This window comes from Nannobrachium achirus (genome assembly GCF_963921795.1).
Source record: "Nannobrachium achirus genome assembly, chromosome: 23".
In the NCBI taxonomy this organism is placed as follows: Eukaryota; Metazoa; Chordata; class Actinopteri; order Myctophiformes; family Myctophidae; genus Nannobrachium; species Nannobrachium achirus.
The window spans coordinates 28,537,790-28,555,575 of NC_137830.1; the positions used below are offsets into that span (position 1 = coordinate 28,537,790).

General features: G+C 41.7%; 2 protein-coding genes across 2 annotated transcripts in view; one reads left to right on the plus strand and one right to left on the minus strand.

The window, feature by feature from the left end:
- The first annotated feature begins 1,561 nt into the window (after positions 1–1,561).
- arl1 (ADP-ribosylation factor-like 1) lies at positions 1,562–9,935 on the plus strand. The gene is made up of 6 exons (XM_080754124.1): positions 1,562–1,648; positions 5,354–5,491; positions 6,225–6,306; positions 6,568–6,679; positions 7,300–7,478; positions 8,772–9,935. Exons 1-6 carry the CDS (start codon positions 1,645–1,647, stop codon positions 8,800–8,802), a joined length of 546 nt encoding a protein of 181 aa, XP_080610250.1. The 5' UTR covers positions 1,562–1,644; the 3' UTR covers positions 8,803–9,935.
- Positions 9,936–10,245: 310 nt separating this feature from the next.
- The window catches only part of utp20 (UTP20 small subunit processome component), a 58,427-nt gene continuing 50,886 nt past the window's right edge, over positions 10,246–17,786 (minus strand). The window contains exons 52-62 of the mRNA XM_080753937.1: positions 17,124–17,234; positions 16,854–17,003; positions 16,072–16,254; positions 15,791–15,922; positions 15,520–15,652; positions 14,957–15,141; positions 14,516–14,587; positions 13,521–13,805; positions 12,305–12,431; positions 12,055–12,200; positions 10,246–11,556 (exon numbers count right to left, since the gene is read on the minus strand). Of these exons, the coding sequence (XP_080610063.1) occupies positions 11,401–11,556; positions 12,055–12,200; positions 12,305–12,431; positions 13,521–13,805; positions 14,516–14,587; positions 14,957–15,141; positions 15,520–15,652; positions 15,791–15,922; positions 16,072–16,254; positions 16,854–17,003; positions 17,124–17,234 (1,680 nt within the window). The 3' untranslated portion in view covers positions 10,246–11,400. The remainder of the gene's footprint in view (positions 11,557–12,054; positions 12,201–12,304; positions 12,432–13,520; positions 13,806–14,515; positions 14,588–14,956; positions 15,142–15,519; positions 15,653–15,790; positions 15,923–16,071; positions 16,255–16,853; positions 17,004–17,123; positions 17,235–17,786) is intronic.

The following is a 17,786-nucleotide window of genomic DNA, read 5'->3' on the forward strand; positions in this document are numbered from 1 at the left end:
TCTAACTCAACTCTGAGTGTACAAATGGAACCAAAGAGACCCCTAAGTCTGGAACTCTGAGAGTGTACAAATGGTATTAAATGTACCCTTACAGGTCTGTAACTCTGATGGTGTACAAAAGGTGGCAAATGAACCATTAAGGGTCAATTTGTACACTCTCATAGATAAATTAACACCCAAATTAACAACCACTGGTTTAAAGTGAAGTTGTAACAAACCGTGCTGGTAGTGGTAAACAAGAGAATTCAATATTTACATGTATACTGTAAGTGAGTATAAACATTTTAAGCTTTTGCCCAAGATACAAACTCACCTAATGGCTAATGCCACCAACTGTAGACTGTACTTTCATCCACACCAAGCAGATGAACGATGTCGCAGGTGAGGTAGTTAAATCAATCCTGAAAACAAATAACTCTCCAAGGCTTCCATGGAGATGATGGACTTATCATATGCTCTGCCACTTCATGAATGTTCTAAAATGTACTCCACTCCAAACAGCATGATGTCCGAATAAGTATTTGCAGCCAAATACACCAAAACTCAACTCTATATTCTCCCTCAATTGTTTGCCAATTCAACATTTTGTTTACCTCACTGCAGCCTCAAGTTAAAGGCCATAGCTAATCATTTCCTGGAGAGTCAGACAAGTACAATCGATCTGTGAGCTCCCACATAGATTATCCAATGGCTGTTAAGGGACATCATCAGGGTCCGCCCCCTCATTAACATACAGTTCATGAAATACAGGCAGAAATAAATGAATAAATAAATGTATAGATAAATGAATACATAATTAAATAAATAATTAAATACATGAATAAACACATAAATAAACACATAAATAAACAAATAAATTGGGAAATGAATAAATATATGTACAAATAAATATATACGTAAATAAATACATATATAAATAAATGTTTAAATACATAAATAAATGTATAAATACTGAAATAAATAAACAAATACTTAAAATATTGCATAAATATATACATTTAATTATTTCTTTGCATATTTATGTATTTATATTTGCATTTAATTCTGTATTATGTCATTTATTCATGTATTTATTTATTTCTATATATGGCAGATTTAGCTTTCCATAGAAATGATCCCAGAGAATCGTATTGACTAAATATATTTACAATTTAAATCAACAAAATAAAAACTAGACTAAAACGTTAGGGAGGGACTAGTGGAGAAGAGAGTAATAATGCTATGTTTAACTTTGGTTGCTCTCAGGTGTTGAGTGTTGAAAATAGCAGATCTACAAGCTCACAACGCCTCGCAGCGCGACGCATTGTGAGCTTGTAGATCTGCTATTTTCAACACGCAACCAAGTGTAAAATCAGTGATTACGACGCCATCAAGGCCTGCCAAAATTTTAGTTGACTTAAATCAACTTTTCAGGTGACTAAACTAAAATCAATCAAAATCTATGACTAAAACTAAATCAAAATTTGCTGTCAAAAACAACACTGTATCAGTAGCATTATTAATATTATTTTGCCTGTGTTGAATCTGTTGCAGTGAATCGCAGGCTGCCAGTGTGAGGCGGTGACGTCACCCAGAGACACGTCAACCACACGGAAGAGCACAGCACAGCAGCACAGATATTAGGATCATCATAACATCATCGAAATGGGTGAGATCTCATACTTATTGATCAATAATTACCAAATAAACGTCCGTTTGAACATGTGACGCTTATATTCGGCTGAGACATGTGTCTGTTTATGTTTTATTTACTATTGTGTTGTGTGTATGCTCCACCTAGGCACATTAACATGCAACTGGTTCGCTAGCTAGCCAATGTTAGCTCTGAGATTAGACATATTTGTTCATACATGCTATGATGATGCGTTATGGCATGTAAATACATATATTCTAATATTCAACTTCTTACACTCCTGGTTATTCGGATATGATACAATTAGGCTTTAACTGTGGACAGTTAGCTTTTACTGCTAACTGACTCAACCAGTTCATATGTGATTGATTGGTGACAGAAGAGTGACTCGTGCTACTTGTTAGAAGTAGTAACCAACCTAGCCTTGGATCAAAACTTTAAGTCAGACTCAATAAAATACATGATAGTCTTGGCCATACATTATGATCCAAGGCCATTTACTCTTGAGAGATTACTTCAGATCTTACTGTACATATTTTTACTATATTTAATGTTTTACTGTACATATTTTTTGGAAATATGGAAATCAACATCTTATCCTGTGTTTCTTAAACTATGATGTTTTGCATAGTATTGTTGTGTATTTGTCTGTCATTGATGTCACTATGAACTGAGTACAAAAGGACCCCAATGTAAAAAAGCCATAGTGCTTTCTTGGGTTTAAATCCTATTAGTAGTAGACCTTGTATCTGAACTGTTCTGTCTTGTGCTTTTCCTATGCAAACTCCTTATAAAGTATCCGAGCGAGAGAGATACTTTTGCATCTCAATGAATCTTATGAATGATGACATTGAAGAAAACCTATGACTGTAAAAGCTACAAATGTATTAAGATGGAGAATTCTGTCTTTGATGCGATGATGAACCACATATGACAGTCTCGATGTAGCCAAAAAGTCTCGATGTAGCCAAAAATCTCAACATCTATTTCACCTCCATGGCCAAAAATCTGGTCAATAAACTGCCCGCTCCATCTGGGCTGTTTGGTGTTAGGCACATCTTGAAATTCTACAGGAACCTTGGGGTATGCAAAGACAATTTTAAACTTACCACGGTGACAACTGATGAAGTGTTTAAAAAACTTCGCACCCTACCTCAATTCAAGGCCGCTGGCCATGATAAAATCGCCCCCAAATTTCTCATAGACTCAGCTGCCACCATTGCCCCAATCATTACCCATATTATTAATCTATCTATCAAGCAGGGTTATGTCCCCCAGGACTTCAAATTAGCTAAGGTAACCCCCCTGCACAAAAAAGGCAGTAAACTTGACCCTGGCAACTACAGGCCAATCTCAATCCTTAGTTCCATCTCTAAGGTAATGGAAAAAATTGTCTATGAACAGGTGGCTAAATATCTTGAAGAGAATAAACTGATCTACGAGTTCCAGTCTGGCTTCAGAGAGTCCCATTCCACAGATACATGCCTCATCTATTTGAATGATTACATCAAACGTGAAATTCACGATGGCAAATATTGCGGCATGGTCATGCTGGACCTCCAGAAGGCATTTGACACCGTCGATCATTCTATTCTGATCGAAAAACTCAAAGCTATTGGTCTTGATAGCACAGCAGTGAGATGGATGCACTCTTACTTGGTGGGGAGGGAACAGATGGTGGAAGTCAACGGAACCCTGTCCCCCCCCCTCCCAGTAAACTGCGGAGTACCTCAAGGGAGTATACTAGGACCACTGTTGTTCTTAATATACGTAAACGACATGTCATCTGCTTGTGACTGCAATCTGTTTCTGTTCGCGGATGACTCGGCTCTCCTAGTCTCCGGCAGAGACTTATTGCAGGTTGAAAAGGCCCTTAACTGTGAACTTAACAAGATCTGCACCTGGCTCAATGACAACAGACTCTCAATTCACCTAGGCAAAACTGAATGTATCCTCTTTGGATCTAGTCAGAAACTTAGCCTAGTTGAGAACTTCACAATTAAAGTAGGTGACACTGATAGAAAGAAAAAACTACATCTGCTACCTGGGTTGCATCCTGGAGGCTAACCTATCCAGTGAAAAAATGACCACCAAGGTTATCAATAAAGTCAACCAACGAATTCGCTTCTTGCAAAGGGTTGCCCCGCTGATCAATACTAAATCCCGAAAGACACTAGGAGGAGCTCTTATTGGGCCCCTCATTGATTACGGAGTCCTTGTCTGGTATCGCGACGCCCCAGCCGCCTTAAAGTTAAAGCTTCAAACAGCCCAAAACAAACTAATTAGGGTTGTGCTTGGTCTCCCTCCTCTGACCCACCTTACCGATCATCACCACGAAAGCGTGGGATGGCTCAAAGTAGCTGACAGAGTACAGCATCTTGCAATGGGCCTGGTGTACAAGATACACTACACCTCCAAGATTCCCATGTACCTGACAAACTACTTCTTAAAGGTCAAGGATGTTCACGACCACAACACCAGAGGCAGCTCCACTAATCATCATCAACGTAGATTTAACACTAAACAAGGCTCTAACTCGTTCTCCTGCTACACCATCAACATGTGGAACGCCCTTCCTCAAGCCCTAAAGGAGAGCAAATCCCTAGCCTCCTTCAAAATTGGTATGAAAAGTCACCTTCAGACAGCTGCTACCCGTGACTTGTAAATAGACTAAGCCCCCATGCCCCCCCCTTTTTTATTATTCTTTTTTCTGCCTTTGTATTTGATGTTATGCTTTTGAAACTGATATTATCCTAGATAAAGTACTATGTTCTATCCGTCTGTCTTTCAATGTTATATGAGATACTTAAAGTGTGGTTCCTGTGGAAATAAGCCTCGGCTTTCTAGGATCTCCTTTTAGTTGACCTTGTACCAGTGATTTGTACTGTCATGAAACTGTACTTTTTTCTATTGCAAACTTCTAATAAATTCTTCAATCAATCAAAAAATATAAAACATATCTATTTAGCTATTTTATGTTGATGGTACCACTGAAAATGTAGTGACGTAGTAAACAACAAACAAAAACCCCACACAGCGTAATACCTACTTGAAAGCTACATCATTCTGAAAGTAGTGAAGCTTCCAGTACCCACAAACTACTGGGGAATGTAATTCTAGTATAGCTAAACTTGCTTGCCAAATGCCTACACTATTTCCCATCATAGTTTGCTATTCAGCTTTTTCGCTTTTAAAGCAGTGGTTCTCTCAACCAGTGGTCCTTGAGGGGGTTCCAGGTGGTCTTTAACTCTGAAGAGTGTAAAATGAAGCCATTTGGCTCTTGAATTATTGTTTAATAACATCTGCATTACTTAATTTACAAGAAGTCTACATATGTAATTAGAGAATGTAGAAGAATTGTTATTTTGATCAACGTTTGCCTGTTATCTCTCCCTCAACTTCAGCATGCAATTGTGGACAAAATCTTATCCAACGATAACAAAATATTAGAAGTTTTGGGTCTGAGAGGCTAAATGTCATCAAATGGTGGTTTGTGGCTCAACGGACCTTTTATATGAAAAAGGTTCTGTGTAAGGGAAATATTCGCACATCCACTGGATGGGTGCAGGTGCGTTGGATAGTGAATACTGAGGCAATCATGAAAAGATATTTCATGAACAAAAATCCCGCACTCTGCTCTTGCTCAGCTGCTCATATGAAAAAGGTTGAAAACCACTGATTTAAAGCTACTCTATGTCTCTGTGTTATGTCATTCTTCAGGTGGGTTCTTCTCCAGTCTGTTCTCCGGCCTGTTTGGCACCAGGGAGATGAGGATTCTCATCCTGGGTTTGGACGGCGCAGGGAAAACCACCATTCTGTACAGGCTGCAGGTTGGAGAGGTGGTCACCACCATCCCCAGTACGTACCGCTCCTCTCCCACACTTGCTGTCCGCTCTAGCTCTGGTCCATAGCGTTCTCCTTAACGCTGTGTCACCGATGAGCCCTTGTGATCACAGCCGCGATAGCCCAGGCTGCCCAGCCTCTCGCCTTTTTAGTAAAGATAAAAAATACACCTTCGCTACTCGCCAAAACAAAGACACATTTTAAGATGTTGAAAGCCGACTTTCCTTAGTGGGAGTGGGACCGGGACCACTCTGAGCCCACCACCTCACGTCTAAAATACAGTACACTTTCTGAAGTTTGCATTCAAATCCCTAGAGTCGTCTTTGTTTTGATGAGTAGCTAAAGTTTTATTTTTTATTTTTACTAAAGACGAGAGGCAGGGCTACTGTGTTTGCCTGTGAGCGCATGGGCTCATCGGTGACATAGCGTTAAGGAGAACTCCTTCTAACGCTATGGACCAAAGCTATATCCGCTCAAGGACTCACACGACTATTTTTTCAAATCCTATTTAAAACAACCCCCACCTCATTATGACTTTATGTCCAGATAAGTCAGAATGTTAATGAGGGAACCTGCGGGGGGGGGGGGGGGGGGGTGTGTGTGTGTGTGTGTGTGTGTGTGTGTACCCGTCGGTCCGTACCCGTCAGTCCGTATTGAAATGATTGTCAGCAGACAAGTAATGTCAATTTTACTGTATTATCGTAGTATCATTAATCTGGTACGCTCTGCTGAATGTGTCCGTGTCCAGCTATCGGCTTCAACGTAGAAACGGTGACCTACAAGAACCTCAAGTTCCAGGTGTGGGATCTGGGAGGTCAGACAAGTATCAGGTATGTTGGAACTAGTTGATGAAGATGGACGTCTTCTGGAGGTGGTGTCACTATATATAGATAGTTATTATAGAGTAGGTCAGTTGCTTTATTAACTTAGGTCAACATTGATTATAAAAACCTGTTTGTCTCTCCTGACCCGATTGGGGATGCTGTGTAAATATGTCCAATAACTATTCTGTTACAATCAACTTTATCTTTCAGGAATCAATACAATCTTGTGTCATTTAAAAGCTGCCAACCTCTTGTTTTTTCCCCCAGGCCGTACTGGAGGTGTTACTACTCTAATACAGACGCAGTCATCTATGTGGTGGACAGCAGCGACCGAGACAGGATGGGGATCTCCAAGTCTGAACTGGTGGCCATGCTAGAGGTGCGTAGGCCGAGATCTGACCCATTAAATGCTTTAAAGTCTGAAGACATTTCAGACCAGATGCATCTACACCTAATATTTCAGTCCAGGAAATCATCCGTTTAATTTTTGTTGTTACTATACCATTCATTGTTACTTTCGGGTGGAAACCTTGTATCTCCAAGTTTCAAATGTGTATGTTTTTCTTTCTTTTTTTGTAAATTAAAGCCATACTACATGTACTTCATCATCATGCAAGAATATCGCACAAAAAGTGAAAATAGCAAATAGCAAATAATCATTACAAGGTTTCATCCAACAATGACAATATATAGCAACATGTATTACAAATAGAACATTTTCAACTTAGATTTAGAAGTTGTTTTTAGAATCAAGCTCCGGTCTAAATGGGTTAACTCAGAAGAGTATGGGTCTGTACGGGTCCATTACTCTCCTCAGAGTGTCGGATGTCCCGGATAACAGATCGTATTGTGTGTGTGTGTGTGTGTGTGTGTGTGTGTGTGTGTGTGTGTGTGTGTGTGTGTGTGTGTGTGTGTGTGTGTGTGTGTGTGTGTGTGTGTGTGTGTGTGTGTGTGTGTGTGTGTGTGTGTGTGTGTGTGTGTGTGTGTGTGTGTTTCTAGGAAGAGGAGTTGAAGAAGGCCATCCTGGTGGTGTTTGCCAACAAGCAGGACATGGAGCAGGCCATGACGCCCACCGAGGTGGCCAACTCCCTGGGCCTCCCCGCCCTCAAAGATAGGAAGTGGCAGATCTTCAAGACCTCTGCAACCAAAGGCACAGGCCTAGATGAAGCTATGGAATGGTAGGATTAATAACACTCTCTGACACAGAGGAAGCATATAGAGATTGAATTGTAGAGTTGGATCTACACAGTAAAATGACAGTCAAGGACCTCTAGAATTATATGTATTTGGCCACGGACCCACATCTCAAAATATCTCGTTCCAGGGACTCAAGAAGCAAAATTTGAGTTAAAATGTTCGCTTTAAAAATACATATATATTTTTAAAGATTTGCACACATTTTCGCAACTTTTCATACTGCCGAGGGTGTTCCGACTCGAGGTGTGATTAAAACTGAAATCTGTACATTCTATGTCCTTCCCTGGGATTCTCAAACCCTGGTCTTCCACATGAGACCATCAGGTATTACACTATGAGCTTCAGGCGGTACTGTGTGTCAACCAGGAGGTGTTCTACCCGACACCCAGGTCTACACTTCTTAACTCATATGCTGCCATTTAACAATACCTTCGTACTCTTTAACTGCCATTCGTCTCCATAGACTTCCATGTAATTCATAGTGCACGGATCATGCACACCCATGCCTAGATAATGCACCACGTGTGTCCACATTGCTCACAGCTTTCAAACAAAAAAATCCGAATGGAAATCCGTTCAGGCATTCATGAGATAGCAGCCATTATGTTTTACACTGTTGTGAGCTTGGAGGTCTGCTACCTGAGTTGTATGGGGGTTGTATGGGGGTTAAACAAGCAATTTCGCGATCGCTATCATGCCTACTAACGTTTTTGGGGTCCCAAAAAAATTTTTTTTTTTGAAATTCTTTTTTTTTTTTTTTTCAAAATGGCGGAAATTCTCGGGTTCCTCGGGCGTGGCAGGGAGGGACATCGCGAAATTCTCGGGTTCCTCGGGTTTGGCAGGGTATGAGTTAATGGAAGAGTAGGGAGACTACCCTTAACTGCTGCAGATGTGCTAGTTATGTTGTTACAGTGTATCATTTGGTACTTAAAACTGTGTTTACTCATAAAATAAGTTATGTATTGCAGCTTTAAAATACAGCAGTTCTCACTATATAGAGAAGCTGCAAGATATTTATCTAAAAGGCCAGACTGCACCAATGCAACAAGTCGCAACTCCTTGCAACAAAACAGTTTTTAGGCCAGTCCACACCAATGCAACTCCTTGCAACTGCCATCGGGGATAATCGTTGCAAGTGGTGGCGTGTTGCAAACAGGAAATGACTGCTTTTGAAAAGTGTACTTATACAGCCCAACACACCTTTGTGTGACATTGCACAACATATTATCAGTGTTCCATTGCTGAAGGTATATTTGCTCTCTGTCTACATACAGGTTGGTGGAATCCCTGAAGAGCCGACAGTAACGGAGTGACACGCAACACACACCCGTACGAGCTCTGTGTACATACTACCTGACCCTTGACTCCCTCTGTATAAAGCCTCCTAATTGCGCCCCTCGAAGACCAGTGACTGCACTCCTTGGCGATCTACTCCCCCCACTCCCCCCAAAGCCTTGGCCTAGTCCTCCTAATGCCTTTTTGAGCCTGGGACTGACAATAGAAGGCTGCAGTAACGTCTGGACATTCACTGGACACACATGCACGCTCAGTCTGTCTGCATTCCATTGAGATTATAGCTGTGGGAAATGGGAATACAGTGACCAGCAGGAAATCTCCTGCACCGAAGTGCGTCTGTTTGGAGAAAGGCTCACCTTGGAAGATATCACTTTCTCTCACCCTGTGCATTTGCTCTGAGCAAGCCATGGCTGCGTCAAAGCAGTGAAGTAATTTCCCCCTCGGGATCACATCAACAAATCCTCCTTTTTCTAAAGGCGAGCCGTTTTCTTTACACCTGTGAGCCTAGTCTAGATGGTGTGCATGTAAAGATGCTGCTTGTTAAAGTTTAAGCACTGAAACTGTATACTGAAAAGAATGAATAAATGAAAACGCCGTGTCACCTGAGAACTTTCCCCATTCTAGCATTCCCGTTCAAACTACATGAGTCACTGCCAACTAGAGATGAAATCTTCAGCTGCTGGATGGCAATTCTATGAATCGGATTGTATTTAATGCAAGGTGATGACACTTGACACTCAAATTATTTACATCCAAAATACTGAGTACTAATTGGAATTGTTTTACTAGCAGAAATAAATGGATGAGTGGAAAATGGTGCCATCCTGTGGCCAACCATGTGTTACTGCAGCCAGTGCAGGTTTTGTACTATCATTATAGTCAGGCAAACGCAACCTCCTGTATTTCTACCGTTTGTCATTTCATTACAGTTTGTGGGATTGTAATTTTATTTTCTCAAGTGATTTAGTTTTTTTTTTTTTTTTTTTTTTTACTTTTCCATCTTTGGCATGTTAGTTAATTAGTTACTGAACACTAACTGTTTGGTTGTATGCTAAAGGTTTTATGATTGCATATTTATATTTGCTTGTACAGTGAAAATGATTCACAGTAAAGATTGATATCATTGATTGTAGTTTGTCAGAGGAGTCTTGTCTTACATTCTCATTTCTTCGTAGCATTATCAAACTTACCTAATTTTGGCTATGTCATTACAGTGATGCACATTTATTTTAATAGCTTTTCGAAAATGTCAAAAAACTACTGTAACAAATGCATTGTTACATTTTAGATTCTCCATTTGTTATACAAGTACTATATATGGATGTGGCTGAATAGCGCCATGGTCCGACATAAAAATACTCCACTACCCTGACAAATTATTTTAATTAAAAACAAGTTGTACATTTAACTGCACAATATGTATATAAACCTCAGCAATTCTGTATACAGGGGAACGCAATGCCGTTTTAGATCTCCAATTCACTGTGCAGTGTGAGTGTCACCCATAATGCAGGACTTTGTGTACATGGAACAGTCCACTTTACTCCATGACATCACAGTTTATCCTCCTAGCTGATTGATGTCACCAGAACTGCAGATAAATGCTAACACCGCTAAAGAGATCAGCATCATTGCTAAAGGGTACAAAATGCATAGTATTCACTGGAATTAGGAGTATTAGGAAATATTTTCATTTGTAATTTACAGTACAGTTCCGGAGTGCACCAGTCCACAACATAAGCTCACCGATACTACAGGTTTCATGACTCATTTCTTGAGAATTGAGCAGACGATACAGTCAAATAGAATCCAAGCAAACAAAGAAACCCCACTGCTAAATTAGTTTACATTGAACCACTGTGTTTATGCTCATATCCATACAGCCAGTGAGCAGGTAGGAGAACAGTCTTCCTCCAGAACAGGACACACTAATCATAATGGACTGGTATCACATTCAACCTGTGTGTATACCTTTCAGTACACAGCAGTGTCTAACCACTACACAGACTGCTTTTCCCACATGTAACAGCCTTCATTTAAAAAGGATCCCTGGCTAATAAGCCTTATATGCCTTAATACAATATAATTGCCCTCTATAACAAACATGTAAAACACCCTAAATATTTCATTTATTTTTTAGAAATACCGGTAGTTGGATCTTTTACACATTAGCCAGGGAAAACTCCAGTTGCAAGTTGATTTTCATTTGTACCATGAATGGTCCAGCCCTATGGAATGCATGGGCTAATAAAACATATTTAAAATATTGCTTTGATGCTCCATTAACCTTAGGAAGTATTAAGTACATGCCATAGGACTGGACTACACATGGATATACATACATCAACTTGCGACAGGAGCGGTCCCTATTGAGTGAACATACCATTTCTAAAATAAAACAAATACGTTGTTTCAGGTGTTTTTAATTTATAATTTCAGTTATAGAAGGCAACTATAATGTATTAATGCATATTAGCCAGGGATCCTTTTAAGCCTGATGTATTCTTAGTCATACTACAGAGGTATGACGTGATGTTCACTTGTAGACCTGCCATTTTTGTCGTACGACGGGCCCTATTGCATCTTCAGCCAAGTGTGCCTGTCTGTTCACTTCACCATGGCTAGATCTTTGAGGCCGTGGCTCCTGTTCTTTTTGGCTTTGTAGCCCGGCCGGAGGAACTCAATCTTCCTCTTCTTGGCTTCGATCTTGTTCCTATGCTTCTTCATCTTCTTTTTGGCAGCAATGTCTGGGTTAGCCACCGCCTGGGAGAAAATGACAATTGGGGCATTAGGGTTGTGCTGATGCAAAGATATTATGTGGTTGAACTAACTTCGCTTTGTATTGTACACAGTATTCATTTCTTTCGACTAAAACAAACCTTTTTTCACTGACGAAAACTAAGCTATTATGATTTAGACTAAATGTATTGACAATTTAGTCAACAAATAAAAACTAGACTAAAATAGGACGAGTGGAGAAGAGATCCACTAGAACGAAAAGACAAATCATTTTGTTTGGTTGCTTGCGCGTCATGAGCTTGTAGATCGGCTATTTTCAGCATGCAACCAAGTGTAAAAACAGGCATTATGATGCCATTAAGGCCCGCCAAAATATTCTTTTGTTGACACAATCAACTGTAGATTTAGTCTTATATTTAGTCGACTAGAAACTAAAATATTTCAGATGACTAAAATATGACAAACTATAAATTAAATGTAATACAAAATTAACACTAATTGTGTGTGTCTGTGTTTACATACCTGCATGGCTCTGTGTCGTTTGCGTGATGCACGTCTCAGTGAGAACTCCTTCTGCACAGCAGAGTAGGCCAGAGAGAAGCCCTCCAGTCCCACCTGCTTCTTCATCAGCTCTATGAGCTCCTGGGCCAGGTTCTTCAGAGTGGGGTCTGGAGAGAGAGAGAGAGACATGAGGTCCGAGAGAGTTCAACGTGACAGGGGAATCAAAGTGACGTTTCAGGATAGACATGTATGCTCAGAACACCAGGGTTACCTTGGTCAGCGTAGGTGCTGTCCAGCTCTCTGTACAGTGGAGCGATGATGGTGGTCAGGTATGGACCCAGACTGTCCTTCCCCAGGTCCATGGCTATGGCCCCCAGGAATTTAAATACACATGATCTCTACAGGAGCGGGGGAATCAAAGTTAAAAAAAAATAATAATAATAAAACTAAAATCTCATATCAACTTTATTTTTAAAGATTGGTTCTAACAAGATTGGCATGGATTTCGTGTGAATCTCGGACTTCATGTGTCCATTCTATGACTTATCTAACGTATGATTCAATATTTGGGCAAGGTTTCAGCCAAATTCAATAGCCATACTAATCGCTATACTTCCGTATGTAAAAAAGTATATTGAAAACATCCATGGTTTGTTGGCAGCGAGCACAAGACAATGGTCGCTGATTGGTCCAGCGGTTTGCGAGACAAGCCCAAGACCCACACACCGACCCACACTGTCAGACACATAGACTCATTTCTAGATCTATCAATATCTATCAATCTGAAAATCAAGTTTCCCGCTATTCCTAGATATCCATAATCTCTAATACACTTCCATTCCTTCATGTTGCCTGTTAGAGCAGTTTGTGAACTGGCACTGTAGTCCAGTGGCGTCAGTTCAGAAAAAGCTAAGGTATGGCAACATGACTGGTCACATGTTGCCATACCTTATAGCAACAGGCATGATACATTTATTTTAAGAAGTACATTTTACTTTTTCCCCCGATTCTACGGTTTCTTGGGCTGGATATGGCAGCCTGGAACGGTTGTTCAAGTGCAGCTAAACTTAGCAAGTTAGTAAACGTGCCACAATTAACAATAATGAATTACACCTGTGCAGCTGACCTGCGGAACCTGGGAACATACCACTGTCAAGATGGGGAGAATACAAGTGTGGAGAATATAATTATAATACCTTGTTAAAGTGACCATTTTGTTAAATGTTGCATTTGTAGTTATTTTACTGTAAATTTAACATAATAACCAGCACAGATAGACAAAGAGACATTCATGGATTTATATTTAGAACTAACTTTTATCTTCCCCCCTGGACCCAGGGTATGGCAGCTGCATATACCCTGCCATACCCAATTGACGCCCCTGCTGTAGTCATTTGGTGGTCGTGTCACCCCTAGTTTGTGTGTGTGTGTGTGTGTGTGTGTGTGTGTGTGTGTGTGTGTGTGTGTGAGCGTGCGTGCGCGCGTACCTTCAGGGGTACTTTGGGAGTGTCGGCTGCCTCTCTCTTGGCCAACAGTGACAGTTTGTTTATCAGCCAGAGGAGCGAGGGAGGCCGCTCATCCTTGTCGGTCTCCACGGCACCCTCATCATTGTCATCATCATCATCTTCTTCTTCTTCTTCTTTAGCCCCTCCTCCATTCTCCTTATGCTCCGCCCCCTCCTCCTCCTCCATGGCTTCCTGAGAGGAAGTGATGTCAGACTCGGGGGAAATTAGGTAAATCACCTTTGCGACGAACAGCAGGTTCTTGATCACCTGTGGGAGGGATACGGCACAGATGTCAATCAAAGCAAGTGACAGTGTCATATCCTGTACTTGCCTGGCGGTGCCAGCCTCTATCACACACTTCGTTTTGGGAAGAGAGTCTGGGATTGCAGGGAGAGATTCCATTTCTGGGGGGCGGGCTAAAGCCTGGTGAGCTCTTAATTGCTCCCTTTGAACTTCAAAGGGGTTGCACACTAAGGTAATTGATTGGGCCATACAAGTGTCAAGACCTCGTTAGTGTCAATGAAAGCATCAAAGACAACTACCTGTTTGATGCCTGTGACCTTGTTAGTGTTCTCTCTAATCAATGAAACATCAAAGAAAACTAACTGTTTGATGCCTGTCATAGAGGGGAGGGGGAGGGGGGAATGTTTTTGTATCCACACAGCCTACAGCCCTGATTGGCTAACCCTTTCTGGTGGCTGGTGGAAATGGATTCTCAATTGTGAGGCTCCAGACCACACTACACCACGGGGTGGTGTTGTGCGGTCTGGTTTATTAACCAGGCTAATCCTGTACTGTGTAACACTTATTAAGCCCTTTCAATCAAGTGTACCTATTTTGGGGATGTCATTGCCAATGTTCCAAAATAGCAGATCTACAAGCTCGTCATATAACAAAGTATACAGGAATAAAAGGTCGGAATGATTTCAAGGTCGTTCTAGACGTCTGCACATAATGGTCCAGGAGGGGTTGCCTACCTGCTCTCCTGAAGGGGTGTCCAGGAACTTGGACTGAAGCTGGTGGCAGAGAGACAGCACCAGCTCTCTCATCTAGAGGAATGGAAGAGGGAGGGAAGGAAGGGAGAAAAAGATAAGCCACGGAGGGAGAGAATAAACGATTATTGCACCAAAAACTAAAAAGCTGCATTCTTCTTCTGTAATTATGGACCCACTCAAATATCCCTGGAGCTGAATCAGACACGTGTACTGTAAAGTACCACAGAGTAACTTTCCAATAACGTTCAAAGACAAAGATAAACTTTATTCCCAACAGCAGCAGACAAGTTGCCGGCTGTTGTGAATCAAGTTTGGAGCATTTAAAAGTGAGTAGCGACCCCTTCTTTCGTCAATTACTTTCCAATAACTACACATCCAGCCATTCATTCTGAAATGTACAGGGAGGACATATAGCCTCTTTACCCTCTTGTCCAAGTTGGTGGCGATGAACGCTGTGGCCGCAGGCTGAGCTGCAGCTTTGTCTCCCTCTGCTTTCCAGACAGCGAGCAGCTTCTCGGGCTGGTGGGCCGCAAACAGCTGTCCAAACAGCTGAGAGGCTGTCAGCCACACCCAGCAGTGAGGGTAGCGCAGGTGAGACTCGATGTGTCCTGCAGGGACAGAGATGTTTGAGAAGGCTTCAGTGTGCATCTCTGCATGTGTGTGTGTGTGTGTGTGTGTGTGTGTGTGTGTGTGTGTGTGTGTGTGTGTGTGTGTGTGTGTGTGTGTGCGTGTCAATATTTTCTGTCCTGTCCTGTCATGTTAGCAATAATAACATGAGCGGTAGATATGAGATCAGAATTGCCAGATAAGCTCAAATGAAATGGTTTAGTACAGGAAAAAGAAAACATTACATAAAATATATGTCACACAAAAATTTGGAAATTACGGCTTCCTGTTTAATATTTATTTATGTGTGTGTGTGTCTCTCACTGTCTTACCCCAGAGGCCTCAGTGTGTATCTCTGTGCGTGCGTGTGTGTGTCTTACCCCAGATGCTTTTTAGTGTGTCATGAGGCTTGGTGAGGTCCAGCAGGTGGCAGTGTTTGACCAGTTTGGTGATGAGAGTCAGGAAGCTGAACAACAAACGGTCGGCGCCCTTCTCATCCTGCTCCTCCTCCATCTGGAAGACACACAGAGAGATGAGCTCAGTATTTCAGAGCACACTTCAACAAGTACACAAAAGAAACATTTAATTTAAGGGACCCTTACAGGTTAATTAACACATCAGCCAGTAAAAGGCGGTAAAAGACCGTCTTACATCATCATAGTTGTCCGGGTGAATCTCTTTCTCTATGAGCGGCAGCAGTTCGTCCAGTCGCCGGGCAAAGTTCTCCCCCTCCACCTCCACAAACAGCCCACATACCTGTGCCCCGAGGCGACGCAGGTTTACCTGGTGGTGGGCAGAAGGAAGGGAAACATCAGGCGTGGTTTTAACCACCTCAAAAATGTCTGCCTAAAATGACATGCCCAAAATAGGGACATCTGGTAGAAAGCGGTTAAAATGAAGATGATGGAAACAGGTCTTCAGGGTCTACTTGCCTTTTCTGCAGCCAGCCAGGTCATGACGAGGGCGAACAGGGTGTTCTGGTGGTTCAGGTCCAGCTTCTCCAGCAAGCCCTTGATGGCCAAGGCGGCCATTTTCTTACAGCGCGCCGAGTCGTCATTCACCATTTGCAGGGCCAGAGGAGCGAAGAACAGGCCGCTGTGCTCCAACAACAGCTCCTGTGGGGGGAAAGCACACACACATCTTAGGATTGATCTAACCCCCGTTCAGCATACAAAGAACTCAAGAATGAAAGAAAGATATGTTGGAATTTACCTACTTTCAACCAGTGTTGATTTCGTCAACTAAAACTACCTTTTTTCACTGACGAAAGTGAAAAAAAAAATAATCTATGATGACTAAAACTAAGACCATTATTCAAAAGACTATGACTGAAACTACATCAAAACTAACAGTCAAAATCAACACTGGCTTGTAGATAGGCTTTTTCCCCACTATTCGTCATACTTCAAAGTGTATAGGGCTTAAGGGGTTGCGGGTACAATTACACTCACACCAAGCACAGTGTGTGTATTATAATCACCAGTGAGCATTTGTCTGTCACAGCAACAATTCTGATTCTGATTTCAATCCAAGTTGTGTGCAGGGTTTTACATCGGTCAAAGCAGTAGCGTACACTCAAAGCTCGGACTGATGAGTATACATAGCATATTGCGTGGGTGTAGCATCTCTCAATGTGTCGTTTCTTTGTTTGTGCTGTTTCTTTGTTTGTGCTGCTATCAAGACACTCCAGAGAGCAGAGTTGTTGTCCCTGTACCTGAGGATAGGTCTGGAACATATAAGCCAACATCTCCAGGGTAGACTCCCTCCCGGTGTCGAGTTCGTAGCTCAGCTGGGACACCACAAAGTCCAGGTGACCCCTCAACTTCTTCCCCAGTGGGTAGTCCAACAGGTACTTCATATAGAGCTGTGCAAAAACAAACACACACTTTCCACCTTTACTGGACATGTATTTGCACAGGGACACTGAAAGGCAGGAGTTTCTGTCTTGCTAGTTTGTATGCAGCAGAGAGATGGGACAATGTACCTGTCGACATCGGACTCGGATCATGCCGTTGACACCTGTGACTGACAGCTTGGCCACTTTCTTCATCACAGCTTCCATCTCTGGAACTACGAGTTTCCTGGACAGGATCGCCTGAAACACACACACACACACACACACACACACACACACACACACACACACACACACACACACACACACACACACACACACACACACACACACACACACACACACACACACACACACACACACACACAATGCTTACCGTCTCTAGTAGTGGTGGAAAATGTACTCAAATGTTTTACTTATGTAAAAGTATCAATACTGCAACTCTGTAAAAGTCTGGCATTCAAGGTGAAAGTACAAAAGTATTGGTATCAAAATATACTTAAACTACCAAGTAGAAAGTACCTCTGAAAACAAGTTTTCAAATAGCAGATCTACAAGCTCACAATGTGTCGCATTGTGAGCTTGTATATATCGGCAATTTTCTACTGGCCGAGTATGCATGTTTTGTAATCATAATCAAAATCTACAAAACTAACTATTAACAAATACATAACTAAACTGGAAATACTCTGGTAAAGTAAAAATCACACCCAGTGTGAAGTGAGTGGTGCTATTTATGAGTTAATTTCATTAGTCCCGCGAAGCTTGGCCAATGTGGGATGGGGCGGGACA

What these genes read in the sequence shown, in the direction of transcription:
- arl1 (XM_080754124.1), top strand. An exon ending in GGTGGTCACCACCATCCCCA is followed by an intron (nt 5,492 to 6,224) that starts GTACGTACCGCT and finishes GTCCGTGTCCAG; the next exon opens with CTATCGGCTTCAACGTAGAA. An exon ending in AACTGGTGGCCATGCTAGAG is followed by an intron (nt 6,680 to 7,299) that starts GTGCGTAGGCCG and finishes GTGTGTTTCTAG; the next exon opens with GAAGAGGAGTTGAAGAAGGC.